Source organism: Hippocampus guttulatus, chromosome 7, assembly GCF_054856545.1.
Source record: "Hippocampus guttulatus isolate MCC_2025c chromosome 7, RoL_Hgut_1.0, whole genome shotgun sequence".
NCBI classification, from domain to species: domain Eukaryota; kingdom Metazoa; phylum Chordata; class Actinopteri; order Syngnathiformes; family Syngnathidae; genus Hippocampus; species Hippocampus guttulatus.
In genome coordinates, this window is record NC_141267.1 from 21,167,501 (window position 1) to 21,187,436 (window position 19,936).

Here is a 19,936-nt window from a genome sequence, read left to right on the forward strand (position 1 = left end):
AAAAGCATGTGATGTTGGGATGTAGCAAGTAGTAAAGAGGAGAAGGGTAGCATGCCAGGCAGTAAAACAAAATGTGAAGAAGCAGTAAATAGGACAGGATGGGAAAGGACAGGAGTCCTGGGCGAGGAACTAAACTCTTTCAGGAAGAAAATGATAGAACAGGATTGGACTTGAATGGCTTTGTAATCCAGACCACTGACCCATCAAGTTTTCCGAAAGTATTGAAGTGCATTCAAGAGAATTGTTCCCAAGCGAAGGTTAACATTTAAATGTTAACCAGTATTGTGATAGAGCAACAGCCACGTGGGGACAGACCAATAGCATGAATTAAAATCACTTGGACAAACAGGGTTTCTGACCCATCACAATGATATGGCACAGGACAGCACAGGCCAGATCAAATCTTTTTTTTTTGGTCATCCAAAACACTGATTTGAGTCAACTGGAGTCTCCCTCTCTGCCTGCGACCGTCATGAGAACAAGCGCGATTGCACTATCAACCTCTCCCTTCCTGGTCAAGGTTCCTGGGGGTGACACAGGAAGAAGAAGATCTTGGCATGAAGTTTTTTCCTGCAGGAGCTCACGCAATCCAAACGGGGGGGAATTTCCATGCGGAGAATATCGCTGACAACATTCAAAGGCAGGAAAGACGAGCGGGCCCTCGCCGCCGCGTAACGGGAAGTCGTCGCGGTGCGTGTTATTGTGCGCCGCAGGATGTTTGGCCGCATTTCTGCCACTCCTCGCATTCCTCGCGCGAGCTTCTGTTTTCCTTAAGAGCACTCACCTGTGTGCGAGTAGATGAACCAAAGCGCTCCTGTCAGCAGAGCGCCGATGGCGAAGGCGGCAAAGGCGATCCCCACCACCGTCGGCGTGTCTAGTAGGTGCGCCGCCGTGTCTGAAAAAACAAAATTGGATGAGCAAGATATTTGGCTAGCATCGCCTTTTTATGCAAGGTTGTCAAAGCATGTGTGTGCACGTTCCACTTGAGTGTTTTAAAAAGAAACTCACTTTTGTGAGTGGGGTCATCGGGGCCTGCTTGTGACGGTGTATCTGGAAAACAGATGTTTATTAATATATATGCAGTATATAAATATATGACTTTTTAAAAAAATAAGTAAAAAATATCGTAAAACAAAAACAGGAAAATATACAAAAAATGTATTAAAATACACGAATATTTATAATACAGGAAAAAAATACAAAATGATCTAAATACATGAATGTATCCAAAAACATACAAAAATACAAAAAAAAAATCTATACAAAATATAGTGAGAAATAAGTAAGTGAGAATAAAGTTGTCCAATGTGATCCGGTGAGCTAATGTTCTCACAGGGTGATATGCCCGCTGCCGATGAAGCTCTTCTCTTTGGAATGTGCTGTCGGGGTCTTGAGCGATGAACCTCAGCGCTTTGGCCATGATGTGGCCTGGCGCGGGTCCAAGTTTCGCCAGAGCACAATGGCCTCTATTCTTAGACGTTGTGTTTTTCATTAGGCCAGAGAGATTACAGGTCATCACTGGAGGACGCCTTCGCTCGCATCAACAGCACAACCCGGGTTATCTGTTCCCTGCAGCCTTGGAATGCGAGCCTCGCAAATGTGAATGTTCCAGTGTTCAACGGACTGCATCGAGTCGGGTATGTCAAAAGGGCCATGTGCTTGTTTTTTGTGGGGGCGGGGGGTATGGATAGTCATCAAACTTTGCTGACGTACTCCGCCCACTTGCATTGGCAAAATTTAAAAAAAATGTTTTGTCCATCTGTCTAGTATAGCTGGTTTGATTTTGGGAGCAATCAGACAAAATATCACGGCTAAGTTCATTTTTGAAGGGGCCCTTGAAATGCCAAAGAGGACCCCACAGGGGCCACCTCAAACCAAAAATGCAGACCTGTTTGTTTTCGTTCACGGCTTCTTGAGACTTTTTGGTGGGTCTACTCATGACACGCATGCTTCCCAAATGTCATGCTGCTAAGTCAAACTGGCTTGGGGGGGGCTACATTTTCAAAAGTATTTCACAGGACAGGTTTGTGATTCAAGGACTCCTGGAAATAAACAAATTTAGCCTAAAATGGCCGATTCAACGCAAAATGGCAGACCTCCTGTATATTTGAATCCATGGCTTCTTGAATTATTTTTTCATGGGCTTACCCATGAGAGGCATGCTTCCCAAATTTGCTCCAAAGTGAAACTTGCTTTGGGGGCTGAAGATTTCTTTTATTTTTATTTGGGTCATCATGTTGTTGTAAATATTCCTACATTGCGCAACTCCCTGACGGCACTGTATGATCATCTTGGTATGCGACTTGTGATTGGAGGAGAACCAGGAAGTGAGCGCTACACTGTCATCGGACATCTTTCTGCGCCGGTGGGGACTAAAGCCTGGCACAACGGGGGCCCTTTTCCCAGCTAGCTTAGCTACATGCTCACCACCGCGTGCTCCGCAGGACTGAAATGCCGGCCCGTCCAACGTCAACACCGACACCACCACTCCGAGACGGCGGAAAAATACAAATGTCGTAAATTCGCCAATGTCGGTAGGCGACGTTCCTCCGGGTTTCTGCTCACGCTACGAGACTTCCTTCATGGAAAGCTTGGCGACTAACACGTCGTATAATTAGAATTTTTTTTATACAGTCTACAAGAGAGCAAGAAACTGAAAGACATTCGGCTACCTTTGGCCAACGTAGCAACGGCTAAAGCTCACGTCAATACATCTCGCTGCACTTTTTAACGTTTTTAGAGGATTGGTTTCCAACGTCAGATCGAGTGCCTTATTGACTGGGAGTTCTTTCCAAGACCGCTAGAGTAAAGCTGGGTGAAAGTAAAGGCGCAGTAGTGGAGTAAAGCAGAGTAAACCAGCGTAAAGGGAAGCAAAGTAGACTAAAACAAAGCAGAGTGAGTTGAAGCAAATGAAGCAGACTCAAGGAGAGCAATTGTAAAGCAGGTAAAGGAGGGCAAAATTGAGAATTAAAGAATGGCAAGTGAAGTAAAGAAAAAAGGCAGAGTCAAGTTGCAAGAAGTAAAGCAAAAGTGAACCAAAGTAGAGTAAAATAAAAGTAAAGCAAAGTTACGTAAGACTAAAGTAGATGAGTAAAGGGAGAGTGAAATACAGCAAAGTCAGGTCTCGTGAAATAAAGCCAACTAAAGTAGCGTCAAGCAATGTAAAATAATGGCAAAGCATTAAAGCAAAGCAAAATTTATGCCGATCCATGGTAAAAAGTAGAGCAAAGCAAAGTAAATGTCAGGACAAAAAAAAAAGTTATGTGCAAAATAGTGTGAAGAAGATAAACGTAGGCTCGAGTCAGTGGTGGTAGTGGGGGGGGGCTTGCTCGTGACATCATCGTATGGACACCTCCAAAAGGTGATGGCTGTTACATGAGGTGTGTGTGTGCGAGGGGGCGGGGGGGGGGGGGGGGGGTCAGGATAATCCCCTGACGGAATTGGATGACTGGCTAAATAAGGAGTGATCTTCAAGGACTAACGTGCACACTCTCACCGCGTGCACACACTGGAGTGGATGGGTGAGGGGGAATGAGGGGTGTGGAGGGAGGAAAGGGGGGAGGGGGGAGGTCAAGCCGAAGCCGCTAAGTGAAAACAACTGGAGCTTAGTGCTCGTATGACTCCTTTTTCCAGCTCTCCCTCATCGTGAGCCAGCAGCCAAAAGCTGGGCCTCAGCCACTCACACACACACACACACACACACACACACACACACACACACACACACACACACACACACACACACACACACACACACACACACACACACACGTTTGTGTACAACTGGTTGATGTAAACAGGCAGATGATGACACGTAATGAGGAGCAGATGTACGGGAGGTGACGTTCGCCGACGTGTGACTTCACTTCTGACTTCACACTGAGCTTATCACTCACACACTGCACGCGTACGGGAGATTCGACTGCCTATGAAAGCACCGCTAGGTAATTAAACATATTATAACCGTCCGGCTGTAAATTTCACTGACATACGGATTCTTCCCTGTGACAGTCAAATATAGTCAAGCAGAGTAAAAACCGGAGGAGTTAAGCAATGCGTGTTAAGCAATCCAAAGCAGTAAAAGTACAGCAAAAGTATACGTGCAGACCAGACCAGAGTAAATTGAAAGTAGAGTAAAGCACAGTAAAGTAAAAGCAACGTAGTTTGGCGTAAAAGTACAATCAAGCAAGAGTAGAAGCAAAGAAGCGTAAAGTAAAGGTAGTGTCAACAAGACAAGATAGAAGTCAAGCAAAGTAGCATGAAGTAAAAGTACAGTAATGGCTTCAAGTAAAAGTACAGTAAAACAAAGTGAAGTGTGAAAGCAGCATAGAACAAAGTCAAGAAAATTAAATCAGTGGGAAGCAAAAATGCATTCAAGTAAAGTAAAAGTAGGATAAAGGAGCATGGACGAAAGTACAGCAAAGTAAAAGCAGAGTAGAGGACGGTAAATCAGACGAGAGTTAAGTCAACTACAAGTCAACATAAAAGTACAGTAATGCAACATAAAGTAGAAGTGGACAAAAGCCGAGAAAAGTAGCCCGAAGTGAAGCGGCTGCGGGGTGAGGCAGACTTCAGGAAAAGTACAAGAAAGCAAAAAGGACAAGTTCAGTCATTAAGCAACACATAAACTAACAAAGTACAGTAAAGCAGAGTAAAAGTATCCTCAGCAGAATAAAGTAAATGTAGAGTAGCAGAGAGCCAAGTATCGCGGAAGGGAAGCCAAATAAAAAAAGCCAAAGTGAAGTCACGGACTACAAAATGTACTTTTACTTTCCACATGTACCGGAAAGCACTTGGTACAAGTGTAAAGTTCAAAAGCTAAAGACTTTCAAAGGAGCTTCTAGTAAACCTTTTGTAGAGGAATACCTTTTGAAATCATCACAACCCCCCCCAAAATAGCACCCCGGACGGCGCTCCTGTCGCGTCAGCATCCTGACCTGTCACGTGGGGTGGGTGGTTCCCGTCCAGGACCAGCAGAGCTTTGCTGCTGGTCCTGGCGTTCATCATCATGTTCAGGATGTCTTCTACTTTCAAGGAGTCGCACGCCAAGCTCGTATCCACGCACTGACCAAAAGAAACAAAAACAACAACGGGAAAAGAGTTGACAATCAAACCAGAGCTTCGGGAGTAACCCCTTTCACGCGGGCACAAAACTGCCGTTTACGGAGAAACTTGACTTTCGAAGCCAACCAACCAATACAATGTTTGACCACCGGGGGGCGTGAGGGAGCGTACCGGTGCTAGATGAGGATTGGTATCTGCGCACGGCGCCATCTTGCAGTGCAGGAAGAGCCTCGACGCGTTCAAGTCGGACTTGAAGGTGAAGCTGAAGCTCTTCTTGTCCTTCTGCGCGTGTTGACGGAAGCGCAGCGAGTCGTCGGTGGGACAAACCGTCTCGATGAGCGCGTAGGGCGACTCCACTTTGGGGTTGGCGTCGGGAGAAACGAAGCACGACAGGATGTTGAAGCCCACGTCGGCGTTGTCCGACGTTGACGTGATCTGAAAAACGTCAGATATTTGTGTCCCCTTCACTTATCGTCTTGCCATGGTGCTGCGGGTTGTCCCGCCAGATCTTCCTCGGTCAAAACTTGAGCTTCAAGTTCAAAATGTCAGAGCATAACTTTTGCCCACAATTTCAATCTGATCGTCTCTGAACTTGGTACGCTCAAGGCCAGCAAAGGCCCCGGTGAACTCATCAGAGTCGCGTTGAAGCGAAAAGAGCTCAAGAAACAAAAGAGGGCCTTTTCCTGCGAGCGCGCCTTGCGTGCTCGGGGTCGGCTCTCAGCACGGTGCCACTTCTGACAGCGAAGAAGCTGGCGGCGAACACACAGAGCTCTTTTGTTGGCTCCCGCTGATAGCGTCATGAATCGCCGCTTCAAAAGGCCAGCGTGTGCCACCTCCCTTGACCTTCTCCAAGTAAATATTTGCGTGGATACAAGAAAGTGAACCGATGAAGCGGTGGTGGCCAAATCCAAATACTTAGTTACTGCACTTCAGATGATTTTTCAAGTGATCAGATACTTGGCTTCAAGCACTTCGAATGAACTTCACTTGTTCGAACTGTTTGCACGGGTCGCGAGAAAAGCGAATGTTGAGAAGAAAAAGCAGATGATGTCTTTTGAGGTAATATACACAAACCCGTGTTGTTGACTTGGAAATACGAGCAAAGTAGTTCTACCATATGTACTATGTTGGACCCCTGCTATTTGTGGGGGATGAAGACCACAACATTTCTGAATGATTCATGCTCGTTATAATAGCCATGATTTTTTATCACTGCTTTTTCCCCGGGAGGAAAAAATGTATCAAGAATAAATGTTATGGAAAAAAAAATGTTGGTGTTTTGGTGAGACGGGAATGGATTCATGGCACTTCCAATCATTTCAATGGGCAATGTTGATTTGAAATATGAATGAACAAATTACACTTGTAAACCAATTTACAAACCCAATGTACTTAGTACAACTCGCTGTGTTAAGAGTCTAATACTGTAATAACAAAAAAATAGGGCCTGACGGATATGGATTTTTTTTAGGCTGATACCAATTCCGATATTTGTCAGAACAAAATTCCGCAGGCAAATGAATCCACTAAATCATTTAAAGAAAGATATTAAAAAAATATAAGAATTTATAGGGCAACCCGGTGGCCCAGTGGTTCGCGCGCCGACCTCACAATGCAGAGGTCGTGGGTTTTCTCCGGGTGCTCCGCTTTCCTCCCACATTCCAACAACATGCACGACAGGTAAATAGAACACTCCAAGTTGTCCCAAGGTGTGAGTGTGAGCACGGATGGTTGTTCGTCTCTGTGTGCCCTGCGATTGGCTGGCAACCGGTTCAGGGTGTCCCTCGCCTACTGCCCGAAGACGGCTGGGATAGGCGCCAGCAACCCCCCTTCCCCTCGTGAGAATAAAGCGAATCAGAAAATGGATGGAATAATTTATATTTTGGACTCGCATTAACCACCTCCTCGGGGAGGGCAAAAGTGACCCCGGCGAGAAAAGAGATGTGCACAAACCTCCACGAAAATCCGCTGGTTGTGCAAGATGGTGTTGAAGGCCTGGCGGGACGGCTGGTTAGTGGGCGGCGCGTCGTACAGATCCATGCTAAACGTTATGTTGACGGGTCGGACCGCACCGCTTCCCGGGACCTTCTTGGGCGCCGCCCCCGGGATTTTCTTGCTTTCCCGTCGGTACGTGCAGTTGAACTGGGAGGAGACAAGACAAACATCAGATCAGATTGTGTTGATCCAGCAAGATTCTTGAACAACAACATTCTTTAAGTTCCCGAGAAAAGGTAAACATCACCCAAAAATTGTCACTTTGAACCAAAATGCCTGACTTTCCATGCCTTTGAGGGATCCCAAAAATGATCAAAAGGACCCAAAAAATGGCCACTTGAAACCGACATGGCTCACTTTTTGTCTCTCTTAGGCATGGCTTCCTCTGACTTTTTTGTGGGTCTGCTCATAATCATCATGCCTACTTAATTTCATGTAGCTAAGTGAAACAGTTTTTTTGTGGCTGAATATTCCAAACCATCCAGAGGACAAATTCACACCCTTGAAGGACACCAAAAAGGACAAAATTGAGCCGAAAACGGCTGCTTCAAACACAAAATGCATGATTTTCTCCCCCAAAATTCCAGTGGGGTGTCTTCAAGTCAATCTTGTTTACCAATATAGGAGGACATTTACATGGCTTAAGACTAATAACAACCCGTAAACACAAAGAGAGAGCACAGAGTTGTTGTTGAGTAGTCTAATACCGTTACGCTTGACAGCTGATCTCTGGGCGGGAATCTTTCCAGGTCCAAAGTCCCCCTGGGGAAGAGGACTTCTCCTGATTCCTGGTCCTCGTACTCCAGCGGCCCGCCGCTCCCATCCTTTGACTCGCTGTGACTTATCATGACCTGACAGAAAGAAAAAAAAAATGTACCGCCTCTATTAGCCTGGTGAGCCTTCAATCAGTCAAAACTATCCATCTATCCGTCCATCTATTCATTTTCCCCTGCTTATCTGGGGTCAGGTCAGTCAAAAACTGAAATAAAAATAAACTGATGATAAATGAGCATCACACACGAGCCACATTGAGGAATTTGTCAGTTTCCTGTTGCACTGAACGCCCCCAGAGGAGGTCGTGTGGGATCCACGGAGTGACAATTCATCTCTTTTGGAGGAGGGTTCAAAGTTCATCCCGGCGCTACACAAAAGCGACACTTGGACGCAAGCCCAGATTGTTAAAATTGCAGTCAGACAGGCGGACGGACGGCGAGCAGGATGAGCAAACAGATAACAGAGGTCAAACCTCGCAAACACACAAGAGTTCATGATGCATCCTAAGATGAGTTTCTTGAAAGCAAAGATCCTTCAAAAAGTGCACATTTTCAAATATAAAATCAATTCTTGATTCTTAAAAGATAACTTTTTACTCCCCTCCCGAAAACGCAATTCATTGTCTTGGAATTTTTTTTCCACAAAAAACTATAATAATAATAATAATAATAAAAGACTGCATTTTATATGTGTAAAAAAAGCTCAATATCTTTCTTGTAAAAGTTATTTTTTTCTTGAAAAATATGCAAATTAAAAAAAATACAATTTGGATAACTCGAAAGATAAATACTTTTTTTCAAAAATAACATTTCTTAACAATTAATAAAAGGAGTCAGCTGACTTCCTTCTCATACATTTATTGAACAAACAAACAAAAGTAAACTCACGGTGTTGATGTGAAGGGCGTTGGACGTTCCCAGCAGAGGGTACACGGTGGTCTGGCACCCGTTGAGCGGCGTCTCCAACGTGTAGTGGGTGGCATTGACCGCCGCTTTGCATTGTGGGTCTTGAAGCGTCAGGTTGGCGTGCGCAAATCCATTGGCCTAATTCCACGACAACAACAATTAGCATTTTGTTTTCGGGACATGTACCTAATAAAGAGTCCAGTGAAGTTCCAGACTCACTTGGAGGCTCTCCTTGCTGATGCTGACCACCATCTTGGTGTCGTGACACTGCACGGCGAGCCCCACGCTGAGGACGGCCCGGTGCTCTTCTGGCTCCGGCTTCTCCCAGGGACGCTCGTCCAGCAAGGAGGGCGGCAGATGTTGGGGCAGGCCATCCGACACGGGCGGAAAGAATGGGAACGGCAGGTCGGAGCGGCGCGTAGAGACCCCGCCGCGTCCACCGGGGGGCGGCCCGGAATCCCGTAGGATGGACAGCTCCGGGGGTAGCATGCTCTGCGCGTAGTCCGACACGTCTGGAAACGCAAGTTTAATTCGTTTCATCACTTCATTGAAATGCTTTGACAGGCTGTCAGTCAGTTCGAGCCAACTGCTGCTTGCTCATTGCAAGAGCTGTCATTTTATAATGCTCAAGAAACACAAAGTAAAAACCCCCCAAAAACTCTAATGTACCATTTTCAGAAATCAAATGTCTTATACAAATCTAATGTATCATATTAAATTTTCTGCATGCACCATATTTACATATTTGATTATCTATAAAACTCGAATGTACATATCTACGGTTCAATAGAAAGCAGATGTATATTTATCTTTCGATACAACTTAAATGTATATATTTAATACATTTTTAACCTTATGAGAACAGGATCCAATTTGTTACCTTGCGGTTTGAGCCACACGTTGAAGTGGTTGGCCACGGGCGTGTTGGTGTAGGTGGTGACTGGGCCGTAGTGGTGCTCCTCGGCCCACTGGATCAGCGCTTGCGACCCGGACGGTAAGCGCTGCTTGGGGGATTTGGACACTTGCATCAGCCTCTCCGTACCTGAACTGATGCTGATGCTGTCAGAAGCCTGCGTGGCAAAAAATATATATATTTTTTTCTCCTTACATTCCACTCAGCATTTTTTCCCCACCTCCAATTTCAGGTCGTTTCCTCCCATAGAAATGAATTAAAGTGCCATTAATTCGTTCCAGACCCTTGTATGTAAAAAGAGAATGCAAAGAAAACGACTGGTTTGATAAACTCTAATTACTATTTATACGGTCATATTCATTCATGTCCTGGCAAGTGCCGTCATGAGCTGGAGTCAGGTTGGCCGCGAGTGAGTATCTGAGTGCGAGTGGTGGCCAACAGCAGTTTTTTGTTTTGCATGTTTGCCTATGTTTTGCCTAATGGCAGGAAGCGCTTAGGAGACTGCGCATCGGGGCATTTTTAATGAGGGTGGGCTTCTCACCACAACAATGAGCTTGCCCACCACATTGTGGGACTTGATGACCCAGTTGACCGACTTGATACATTTGAGCAGCAGGACCACGTCACGGTGGAGCGGGGCGTCGTCCTCCAGTGGACGTAGCTCCACAATCACCTCCACCTGGAAAGCACTAGACAACCACGGGGCGCTCTATCATGAAATGTGCTACACCAATCGAATGGAGCAACTGACAACTTTTTTTTGAGTCTGGACACTTCTAAACTAGCATAGTTGATGGTCTATACAACCTTAATGGCACATGTAATCTAAATATTTTGTGTATAAATGTCTAATGTACCATTGTTTTACATCATTATGGATATTTTCTATTCATATTTAATGCACCATAATTACATGATGAATGTTCTAATTGACTGTACGTCTCGGCATCCAGCATGTACAGTCGATGTGTTTGGTGTGCTCACCTGCTGGAGTTGGGTGCCTGGAGCTCTACGACGTGGACCTCCTGGTCGTGCTGGGACGCGGAGAGGACGCAACCTTTGGAGGCTTGAGGCTCTACGTAGCCGCCGAGGTAGTTCAAGGACAGGAACTTGTTGTCGATCTTGCACGTGTTGGAGAAGAGAGGATCTGAGAAAAGAGATGTTGCTTAGTCCATGTTCACGCTCTGTCCGTGTGAGTGCGTTTCCGTGTGTGTGTCTTTGCAGAGTTTTTTTTTTTTTTCGGGTCATTAGGAGCAAGGATAGCATCTGGTACATATTTGGTCCTCTCCACTTTTTCTCCAGGTTGACATTCGACCAGGACTGCCCAAGTTTTGGTTTGACGTGAAGCGCTAAAGACAACAACCCGTGTTGCGTTTTCAGCATCAAAGAGCCGCTGAAGAGAGCATGAAGGGTTTGAACTCCTTCTCGGTGCAGTGAGATGAACGATTCCTTATTTGGCAAAATAAACCTTGTGTGAGTTTACCGTTGCGTCTTGTGAAAAAATGAGGCATAGGTGCCCATGTTGAAGCGATACTCACGAACTTTATGGTGACGATCCCTCCAAGCGCAATGACGAAAACCTGAATTATTTACAATGTAGCATTGATCATCTGTTGAGTGTATGCGGTTCAAATGTCGTCGTAGTTAGACAAAATGTGCAGAATGGGTTTCTCTTTTAAAAGACCCCTGGAGAGGGCAAAAATTATCCTATAATGGCTGCTTCAAACCAAAATGGATAACGTCTCTTGAGTTTTGGCTTCTGAGACTTTTTTTGTGGGTCTTCTTCTTATAGATATGCCTACAAAACTTTATGCTGCTGAGTAAAAGTAGCTATGGGAGCTACATTTAGAAAACAAACAAACAAACAATAGGACAAATTCCTCTTTCAAATGTCCACTTCAAACCAAAATGTGTGTTCTGTATCTTTTTAGGTCGTGGGTTCCCAAAACTTTTTGAGTGCCTTCTCAAGATGGACATTACTACCAAATTTCAAGTGAAGCTGGTTTTGGGGGCTGAATGAAAGAAAAAAGGAAAAGAGCTTGATTACATACGTTTGTCCATCAAACCAAAATGGCTGACCTCCTTTGCCCTTTGGCTTCTTAAGACTTTCTGTGGGCCTAGTCAGGACGGACACAAACCTAAATTTCATGCTGCTAAATGAAATTTTAACCACTTCAAACCAAAATGTCTACCTACTTTGACCTGGCGGGCGTGGCTTTTTGAAACTTTTCCTTTTTTTTTTTTTGTGGGTCTACTCACGGTAGACAAGCCGATCAAACTTCACACAGCATGCCACGGCCTTCAAAAAAAAGAACTTCAGGAAGCCTGCAGGCATGCGTTGCGGAATGTTGGGAATTTCACCTTCTCCGACTTTGATGTAGATATCTTGAGTCATCCTGAGCTCGGAGAAGGAGGTGACGGCCCCATACATCTTCTGGGCCCAGCCGAGGAGGTGCTCGTTGCCGTGGGGAAGCAGGAGCTCCTTTTGGACCTGACAGGAGAGTGAGAAGTTTCCCGGCTGGAAGCGAACCTCCGAGCCCATGGGTACCTGAAGGTGGGAAGAAAACACACACCGTGTTACAGGTACCACAAATACTTCAGTCAATATGAACACAGGGGGAGCTTAAAAATAAAGCACTGTGAAGTTTTCGGATGTAAAAAAAAAAAAAAAAAAAAAAAAAATAATAATAATAATATCCTGCACAGAGTAAAAACAAACCCGCCCCCCCCCTCCCAAAAAAAATAAAAAAAAAAAAAACAAAACAAGCAGCGGTTTCAGAAATAACATGATGGAAATATTCAGTCTGTCATTTATTGGAGCCGGGCTCGGCCGGGTTTCATTTGATCGAGATAAACATCGTTCATTTGTTCAAACATCACTCTCCAAGCAGCCCGCTGCATCCTTTTCATCTCGCAGCGAGCCAGCGTCACATTCCGAGAAGACAAACACAACGGGGATGAGACATCTTCCTCGGAAGTCTCTCTTTGAGGTTTCTTACATCCCGCTAAGAGCTGAAATTGCTTCAACCGGCAATTGTTTACAAAATACACCGATTGGGCTTGATATCGACACAACTACATCGACTGTATGTTGTGTTCAATCAAATCTCTTAGATGGTCTTTGATGTTGCCAAGGCAGGTACGTAACGTTACGTTCATCAAATGTTGTTTACAAAACATGCACAGTGAGGTCGGTCAAAGAATGACGTTGTAGATTGTCTTTGGCGTTTTGGAAAAAGGATGCATGTTGAGTTCATCCACTGAAGTTGTCTTTGATGTTTACAAAGTATAGACTTAGTCAAATACATATGTTAAGATTCATCTTATCCTTGACTTTTACTTAGAGGTTAAAAAAAAATGTGTACAGTACATTAATCGAAGACTCATATTGTCTTTGAGGTTTACAAAATAGAACGAAACCCATCTGAGTTAGTCTTTGATGTTTCCGAAAAATACCTAGATTACAAAAATATGCGTTGCATCCATGTAAAACTCGAAATTACTTTATTTGCTTACTAGAAAGTTCATACATCTGTCTTTGATGTTTACAAAAACATGCAAATGAGCTTCGACCAACAATCGCCCTTGACGTTTACAAAATTTGACGTTTGGTCCGACACGCGTCGGCGTCTTGTAATGATTAAAAACACATCAGGTACGATGCAAATTTTTAACGTGCGTCTGCGCGAAACCATTCGAGTTTATCAGTTAATTTGAGGGAATAAGGCTGTAATTAGTTGGAATTAAAGCGGGAGGGGGGTCGAGGGGGCCAAATGAACGCCAAATCAGCCGCAGGCTTTTCCAACCTCAGGAATTTGACGTAGCAAAGCCAAGGAAGTACTTTACACACATTCCCTCACTCTCCCGCTTTTGGCCACTGAACGCCCAGCCGACGGACTAATGGGACCCGAAATGTTGGGAAGCGCGGCGGGCAAACTCACGGTTAGTTGCACTCGAGTAAGCTTCATAAATGGGCTCTACTGTACGATCGAGCGCCATGTTGATACAAGAAATAAGGACTTACAACTATTAAAAATGGCAGCACGGTGGAAAAGGTGCATAGCACTCGCACAGAGGGGTCAGGGTTTGAATCTTGGACCAATGCAACCAATTTCATTGTCACTGATGTTTGAAAAATATTGAAACATCAAAGACCAGCTTTAATGTTTTTTACATTTTCAAGTCTTTAATAGACATGAATGTATTTTTGACAGTTAAACACTCCTGATTCAAGGTGTTTTGAAAACATCAAAGACAACGTATATTTTTGATGAACCATGCACATATTAAAGAAATACTGTACATTCGATGAACCTAATGTACATACAGTATATAGGACTATTAAATAGGACCTAGGTTATGTCTTGGAGTGTACATGTCAAAGAAAATTAGGGCAGCATGTCATTATTTTAAGAATTGATTCTTATCTGTTGATTAACTGATGAACTGGATTTAAAAAAAATTACTTGTTCACAACAAAAATTTACGTTTTCCGATCAATGTCAGAGACAACGTAAAACTTTCGATGACCCGCACCTATTTTGGTAAACAGAAAATTTAATGTTTGACGAACCTAAGCGATGCATTTTTGAAGAACAATGGTGAAGTGTTTTGAAATTGTCTTTGAAGGGAACAAAACTCGTTACTCCGCATAAATGCCCCCCCAAAAAGCGGCACGCTACGCAATGGCAGATGAACGCTAGCACGCGAATCGAATCCGACTGCAGACGGAACACAAAGCCATGTGTTCCAGTATGAACGAATGCTGTCTCCAATAAAAACCTGAACGCGTCTGCGTTGCATTATTTCCATCATTACAACGACAGCAAATCCAAGAGGCCGACCAAACCAAACGTCTTGGCCGACAAACAATGAGCAGCGCGAGCCAGCGGTGAAAAATAAAATAAAATGACAAGAGTTTATTCTATCAAGACTCTCAACCTCCTCCCATCTCAACGCAACAAAGGAGTCAGCCGCACAAGTCAACAAGGCCGGCGCGTCCCCGGAGAGAAACAATCGCTGGGTTCGTGTCAGCGCTCGCTGATTGACGGCCAGTGCTGGAGACGACGTGTTTTACAACAAAAGCCCCACTTGGGCCTGTTTTTCAAGAAAGTGAAAAACACAGAGCGACGTGGCCAACAGCAACAGCGTCGGCCTGTGAAGCGTTTCCAAAGGCCCCGCCGAACTGGAAGGCGCCCGCCGAACGGCGATTCGTGGACGTCCAGGAAAAAATAAATAAAAAACAAACCCAAATATCCCGGTCCAAAAATCGTCTCCTTTCCTGACCGTTTCGCTCAATGCGCTCACCGTCGAAACTTCTTAACGACACCTCTAGGGGCTTTGTACTCAAAGCTATCTTGCTAAGGAGTGGTTAGCGCATCGACCTCACAGTGCAGAGGTCGTAGGTTCGACGGGCTCCCCTTGCCTGCGTGGGTTTTCTCCGGGTACTCCGGTTTCCTCCCACATTTCAAAACACTCAAAATTATCCCTTGTTGTGAGTGTGAGCGCGGATGGTTGTTCGTCTCTGTGTGCCCTGCGATTGGCTGGCAACCGGTTCAGGGTGTCCCCCCCCCCTGCCTACTGGCCGAAGACAGGTGGGATAGGCTCCAGCACACCCGTGACCCTCGTGAGGATAAGCGGATTACAAAATGAATGGATGGATGGATGGTTGGATGGATTTTCTACTCATTCTCCAATTCCCTTCTCAGATTTTTCACTCGCAACAGGATTCACTTGAGTTACAACTAGGGTTGGATGACTAAAAAATTGATTTAAAAAGTCGATTAATCGATTAATTTGATGTGTTTTGGGTTTATAACAGGTGGCATGATTCTCTTTAATGATCTAGAACATCAATGCGGACTCAAGTGTTTGACCCGGCGGCTACGATGGACCCCCGGTGTGGTATCCATTCGAGGCTGACGCTTTTTCGGGAATCTTGCGGGATGGAAGTCAACTTTCATCATGGGATTGAGCCGGTACAGGATAAAAACATTCACAGCAACAGACGAGAGCGGGATTAGCCAGTACAGTAGTAGGAAAAAAAACAACTCGGAGAGTCCATAAGGAAGAGGGTGCAACAAACTCTTTTTTTTTGACCGCTAAAATGAGAGCGGTAAGCGAGTGGGAGTCATTCTGAACAGGAGCAGAACGGGAGTCATTTTCACCGAGATGGGACGAGAACCAATTTATTTTATTTTATTTTAAACGATGGTTCGATGGGACATGAGTGAAAATCCATTCCTGTGTCACCCTCTAGTGGCCATCTGGAATATGTCTGTAATTTCCCGACCGACGGGGGTATTTCCTGGCCCGTCGAACTGCCTGACAGCTGCCAGTCAGCCCTGCCCCTCCCCTATTTTAATTGCTGTCAAAAGATTTGAGAAGCAGAGAGCTTACGAGTGACAAGCCGTCTCGTCGCGTTCACGTTGAAGCGGTGTTAGAAATGTACATGTGCGTAATTAGCTTTTTTTCACACTTCCCCCGCAGACGTCATGAAATGGTTAAACCATGAAATAGCGCTGCGGGCTGCGCTTGTGTAAGAATCTCGAAGGATGTGTCACAGCCACCAGAAGCCAAGAAGACGTCAAGCATCTGGGATCCGTTGTTTCTTTTCACTGGCAAACAATGTGTGAGTCACCATCGTTAGCGACTCATCACCATGCACTTTTTTATTTTTTTAATTCAAATAAACATCTCAAGCGTGGCAACTGTAACCCGAAGTCGAACGAGACGGAGACAACAGTTTAAAACGGCAAGATAGCCGTTTGCGCCTCTCCAAGACGGCCGTCGGCTGTGCTGCGTCCGTCATCGCTGCCGATTCGGCGTTGACGCCTGAACGATAGCCGGCTGGTCGCGCCACAAAAATACGCCGACGCTTGCGAGCGGGGCAGCAGATGAGTGACGGCTTTCATCTGCATCGAATGCACCCACATACTTTAAACTCTATTTTTTTTTTTACAACAGAAAAAAATTATAAAGCAATTATCTCAATTGGGCACACTAAGGGTATTCTTTTTTAAGAAATGATTGGTTAGGGCAGATTGATGGGGAATATTTTAACACTACAAAAGAACCCCCCCACCCCACCGAATACAATTTATAAAAATCTCTCTGGCTTCATGTTTCTTGCTAAGATACCAAAATTGCAAATTGTCTTCATTTTTAAAAACGGTGCGATTTTGCAAGCATTTTTTGGTTTCCAATCCCCCTTTTAAAATAAAGGTTCTGATACTTGAACATACCCGGTAGCCTCTGCTTTCCAAATTAGTTATTGATCCATTTGTTGTGTTCATGTAATACAATTCGATCATACATTTATTTGGTTTCACAGTCATAACGGCCCTCCGGAGGAAAACCTGAACGACGATTTGGAATTGAGTTTGACACGCCTGCTTTACAGCAACATCATCTGCACTAAAAACGGAAAAATAGGAAGACAAGAACGGGGGACGAGATGAGTGGCCATCTTTGGCGAAGCTAAACTCACGTGAAAGGTGCGCCTGACGCCCAGGGCGAGGCTCTCGGTCTTCACCTTCCACACCAGTGCCTCCGGGGAGTTGAGGACCAGTACCAGCGGCTTCTGGTGGCGCAGCAAAGACTGGATGGGCTTCAGGTGCAGCTCCACCTACAGGGCGCAACACACACACCGAATCGGCTCATCAGGCTCGTTGTTTGGAGTTGATTTGTGCTGATGCAGTGGGATTTGCTTTGTTTGTGTTGTCAGTTTGCCAGCGAGTTCGCTCCACTGCAGCTTTCATGTTTCGTTTTGTTTTGATTTTGATACTCCCAAGGCGTTTTTCACAGTCGCCCTGTGAGATGAGAAAAACAAAGGGCCATCACAAGTGGCCATTACATAATTTGTGCTCCATGTGCTGGCCATTCTATTCTCTCTAATACTGCTCGTTCTACTTCTATAAAGACTGAAACTCCGAAATGCAGTATGACATACTGTAGTTCTCAGTCTTTTTAGCAATTCAGTATTTTTTTTTTATTTGCAAATAAATCTTTGAATTCACTTTGCAGGGTCTTTAAATATTGGCAGCAGGACAATTAATTGTGACACAGCTGCATTATTTCTATTTACATTTTTTGCATGGTATTTTTTAATTGTATTTTTGTTAACGTTCGATTTATGAAATATACGACTTTTGTTTTGTTTTCTGACACGCACTTTACTGAGTCACGTGACCAGAAAACGAGGCAATTAAAGTCTAATTATCAGCACAAAAAGCCCCCAAAATAATCACTAAAAGTTCCAGTGAGGGGAAAATAAACATCACAACTATAGATAGCTACCGAGACAGGCTCCAAACAAACAAGATAAGAAAGTTGATGCTTTGTGTGTGTGTGCGCGTGTACATATTTTGAACCCCCCCGCGCCCTCCCCCTCCCTGAACTTGCCCGGTGCAGACGGTGGAAAAACCCTCTCATTGGTCCTCTGAGAGCAACAACAAATGCAAACAACAAGCGTCAGATAGTATCGGCAAGCAAGAGAGAGCAGATGAAAAGTTTGGGAGGCGCAGACAGAAAAAGCAGAGATGTGAATCACCTGAATGACATCAACAAAAGAGCCGAGAGAAGCCATTGTGTGTCGCAAGTGGAGCTACAAATGACCGCAGATTGGCAGGAGGCGGCTCACTTGATCGCACCCAACGTTAATGGAAGCTAACACGCACAAAAAACTAAATAATACAATAAAAAAAGAAAAACGCCGTACATTTTGTTGACGACAGTAAAGCACATATATGGGGTAGAAAGACAGTTAGCGCAAAGCAGAGTTTACCAAACAACACATGGACAGCAATGCCTTGGCACGCTTTTATGTTGAAGTTGACTCATCTTCCTGACTAAAGTTGGGCCATTTTACATTGCTGTGACATCAACAAAACATCCTGAAATCATGTTCAATCACTAATTAAGGATGCCGAAAAGAAAAACTTCTTCATGACATTAACATTGATACACGCCTGCTGCCAGCGTAGCGTGGCTAGTAGCTAGCCGCGAAGCGAGTGCCCCATGGCAAGAACCTTCCGACCACTTTTTAGATTCAGACTCAAACGCACCGCACACTTAAAGTCCAAATGGAAAAGTCCTTTCCTCACACAAAGTTGTCAAATACCAGCTGAGAGTTGTATGGGGCAAAAACAGGATGTAGGAACCCACTGCTGCTTTTCAATGTTATACTTTTAATTAAGTGAAGCACATTCTGTACCTTCTGTACCGAATGCGCTATTTAAAAATCAAGCCGCTTTGCCAAGAATAAATGCAGTTGCATGACTCAATATTTCATAACCTCAAATGCACCAACCACTCCGGTCCCACCAAATCCAAATCCTTTGTTCACAAGAAAACTGAACTACAACTAAACATGGCCAACAGCTGGGGAGCATCTGCCATCGCCGCTATCAGGACTTCCTAGTTCCCGCCCACAGAGGCTTCAGCCGCCCGATTGGTCACAATGGCGTAAACGAGCAGGGGGACTTTGAGGCTGGTGCGTGGGGTCGCTTCGAGACCGATCGCGTTACGCAGATTGAAATTCCTCACGGGGGCGACGACAGCTGTGAGCCGGATAATCAGCTCACTCCGTATCCCGCCAGTGGCGCTGGCATGTTGTAAACACAATTCACACCCCTTTCGCACTGAGACTTTGCGAAATAACTTGATCCCTAGTCGCCTCGTTCACACACATCCTGCGGAATCGGCGCCGCACTCATGCAAGGGACGCACTGGTGTGAGATGCTAACATAAAGCTAATGTAGATAGAATGCGCTCCTTTTGCTGAACATCACAAAAAGATGAACGTAAATGTTCCGCCGCATCCACGCAAGATCCAAAGTAAAGTAATTTTGCGACTTCTTGTTGCGGTGGCAGCGCATATGCTGCATACTGTAAACGGCCTGTGGGAAGAGGGAGTTCCCCCCTATCGACAACTCTAATTGAGTGCCTGATGATTGAGTGGGAGTGGGAGTGGGGGTGGGGGGGGGGGAGAAAAAAATCCAAACATACTTTAATTAGCCACCAGAGGACAAATGAAGCAAGGATGAAAAAATAAGAGGGGAGAAACGTCAAACCGCTTTTGATCAACGGAGAGGAGATGCTACACCCAAAATGTTTTGAAAGCCCCAGACTATGATCCCAAAACGCTTCATTATCATTTTAAACATACTTGACAGCATTGCCCTTGAAAATAAATGGTTTGAAGATTAATTGAGTTGTGACAAAAAAAAAATGCAGAAGGATGCAAGCGTTACGAAAATTAGCCAACATTTTCAGTCACATATTA

General features: G+C 44.8%; 1 protein-coding gene across 1 annotated transcript in view; it reads right to left on the bottom strand.

Annotated features, from left to right (window-relative positions):
* Positions 1 to 19,936, bottom strand: part of tgfbr3 (transforming growth factor, beta receptor III) — a 45,109-nt gene that overhangs the window by 3,655 nt on the left and 21,518 nt on the right. The window contains exons 4-16 of the mRNA XM_086115874.1: positions 17,141 to 17,278; positions 12,013 to 12,199; positions 10,636 to 10,798; positions 10,193 to 10,340; positions 9,619 to 9,808; positions 8,958 to 9,250; positions 8,721 to 8,876; positions 7,767 to 7,910; positions 7,018 to 7,206; positions 5,236 to 5,499; positions 4,938 to 5,064; positions 1,009 to 1,050; positions 785 to 895 (exon numbers count right to left, since the gene is read on the bottom strand). Coding sequence (XP_085972000.1) covers positions 785 to 895; positions 1,009 to 1,050; positions 4,938 to 5,064; positions 5,236 to 5,499; positions 7,018 to 7,206; positions 7,767 to 7,910; positions 8,721 to 8,876; positions 8,958 to 9,250; positions 9,619 to 9,808; positions 10,193 to 10,340; positions 10,636 to 10,798; positions 12,013 to 12,199; positions 17,141 to 17,278 — 2,152 coding nt within the window. The remainder of the gene's footprint in view (positions 1 to 784; positions 896 to 1,008; positions 1,051 to 4,937; positions 5,065 to 5,235; positions 5,500 to 7,017; positions 7,207 to 7,766; positions 7,911 to 8,720; positions 8,877 to 8,957; positions 9,251 to 9,618; positions 9,809 to 10,192; positions 10,341 to 10,635; positions 10,799 to 12,012; positions 12,200 to 17,140; positions 17,279 to 19,936) is intronic.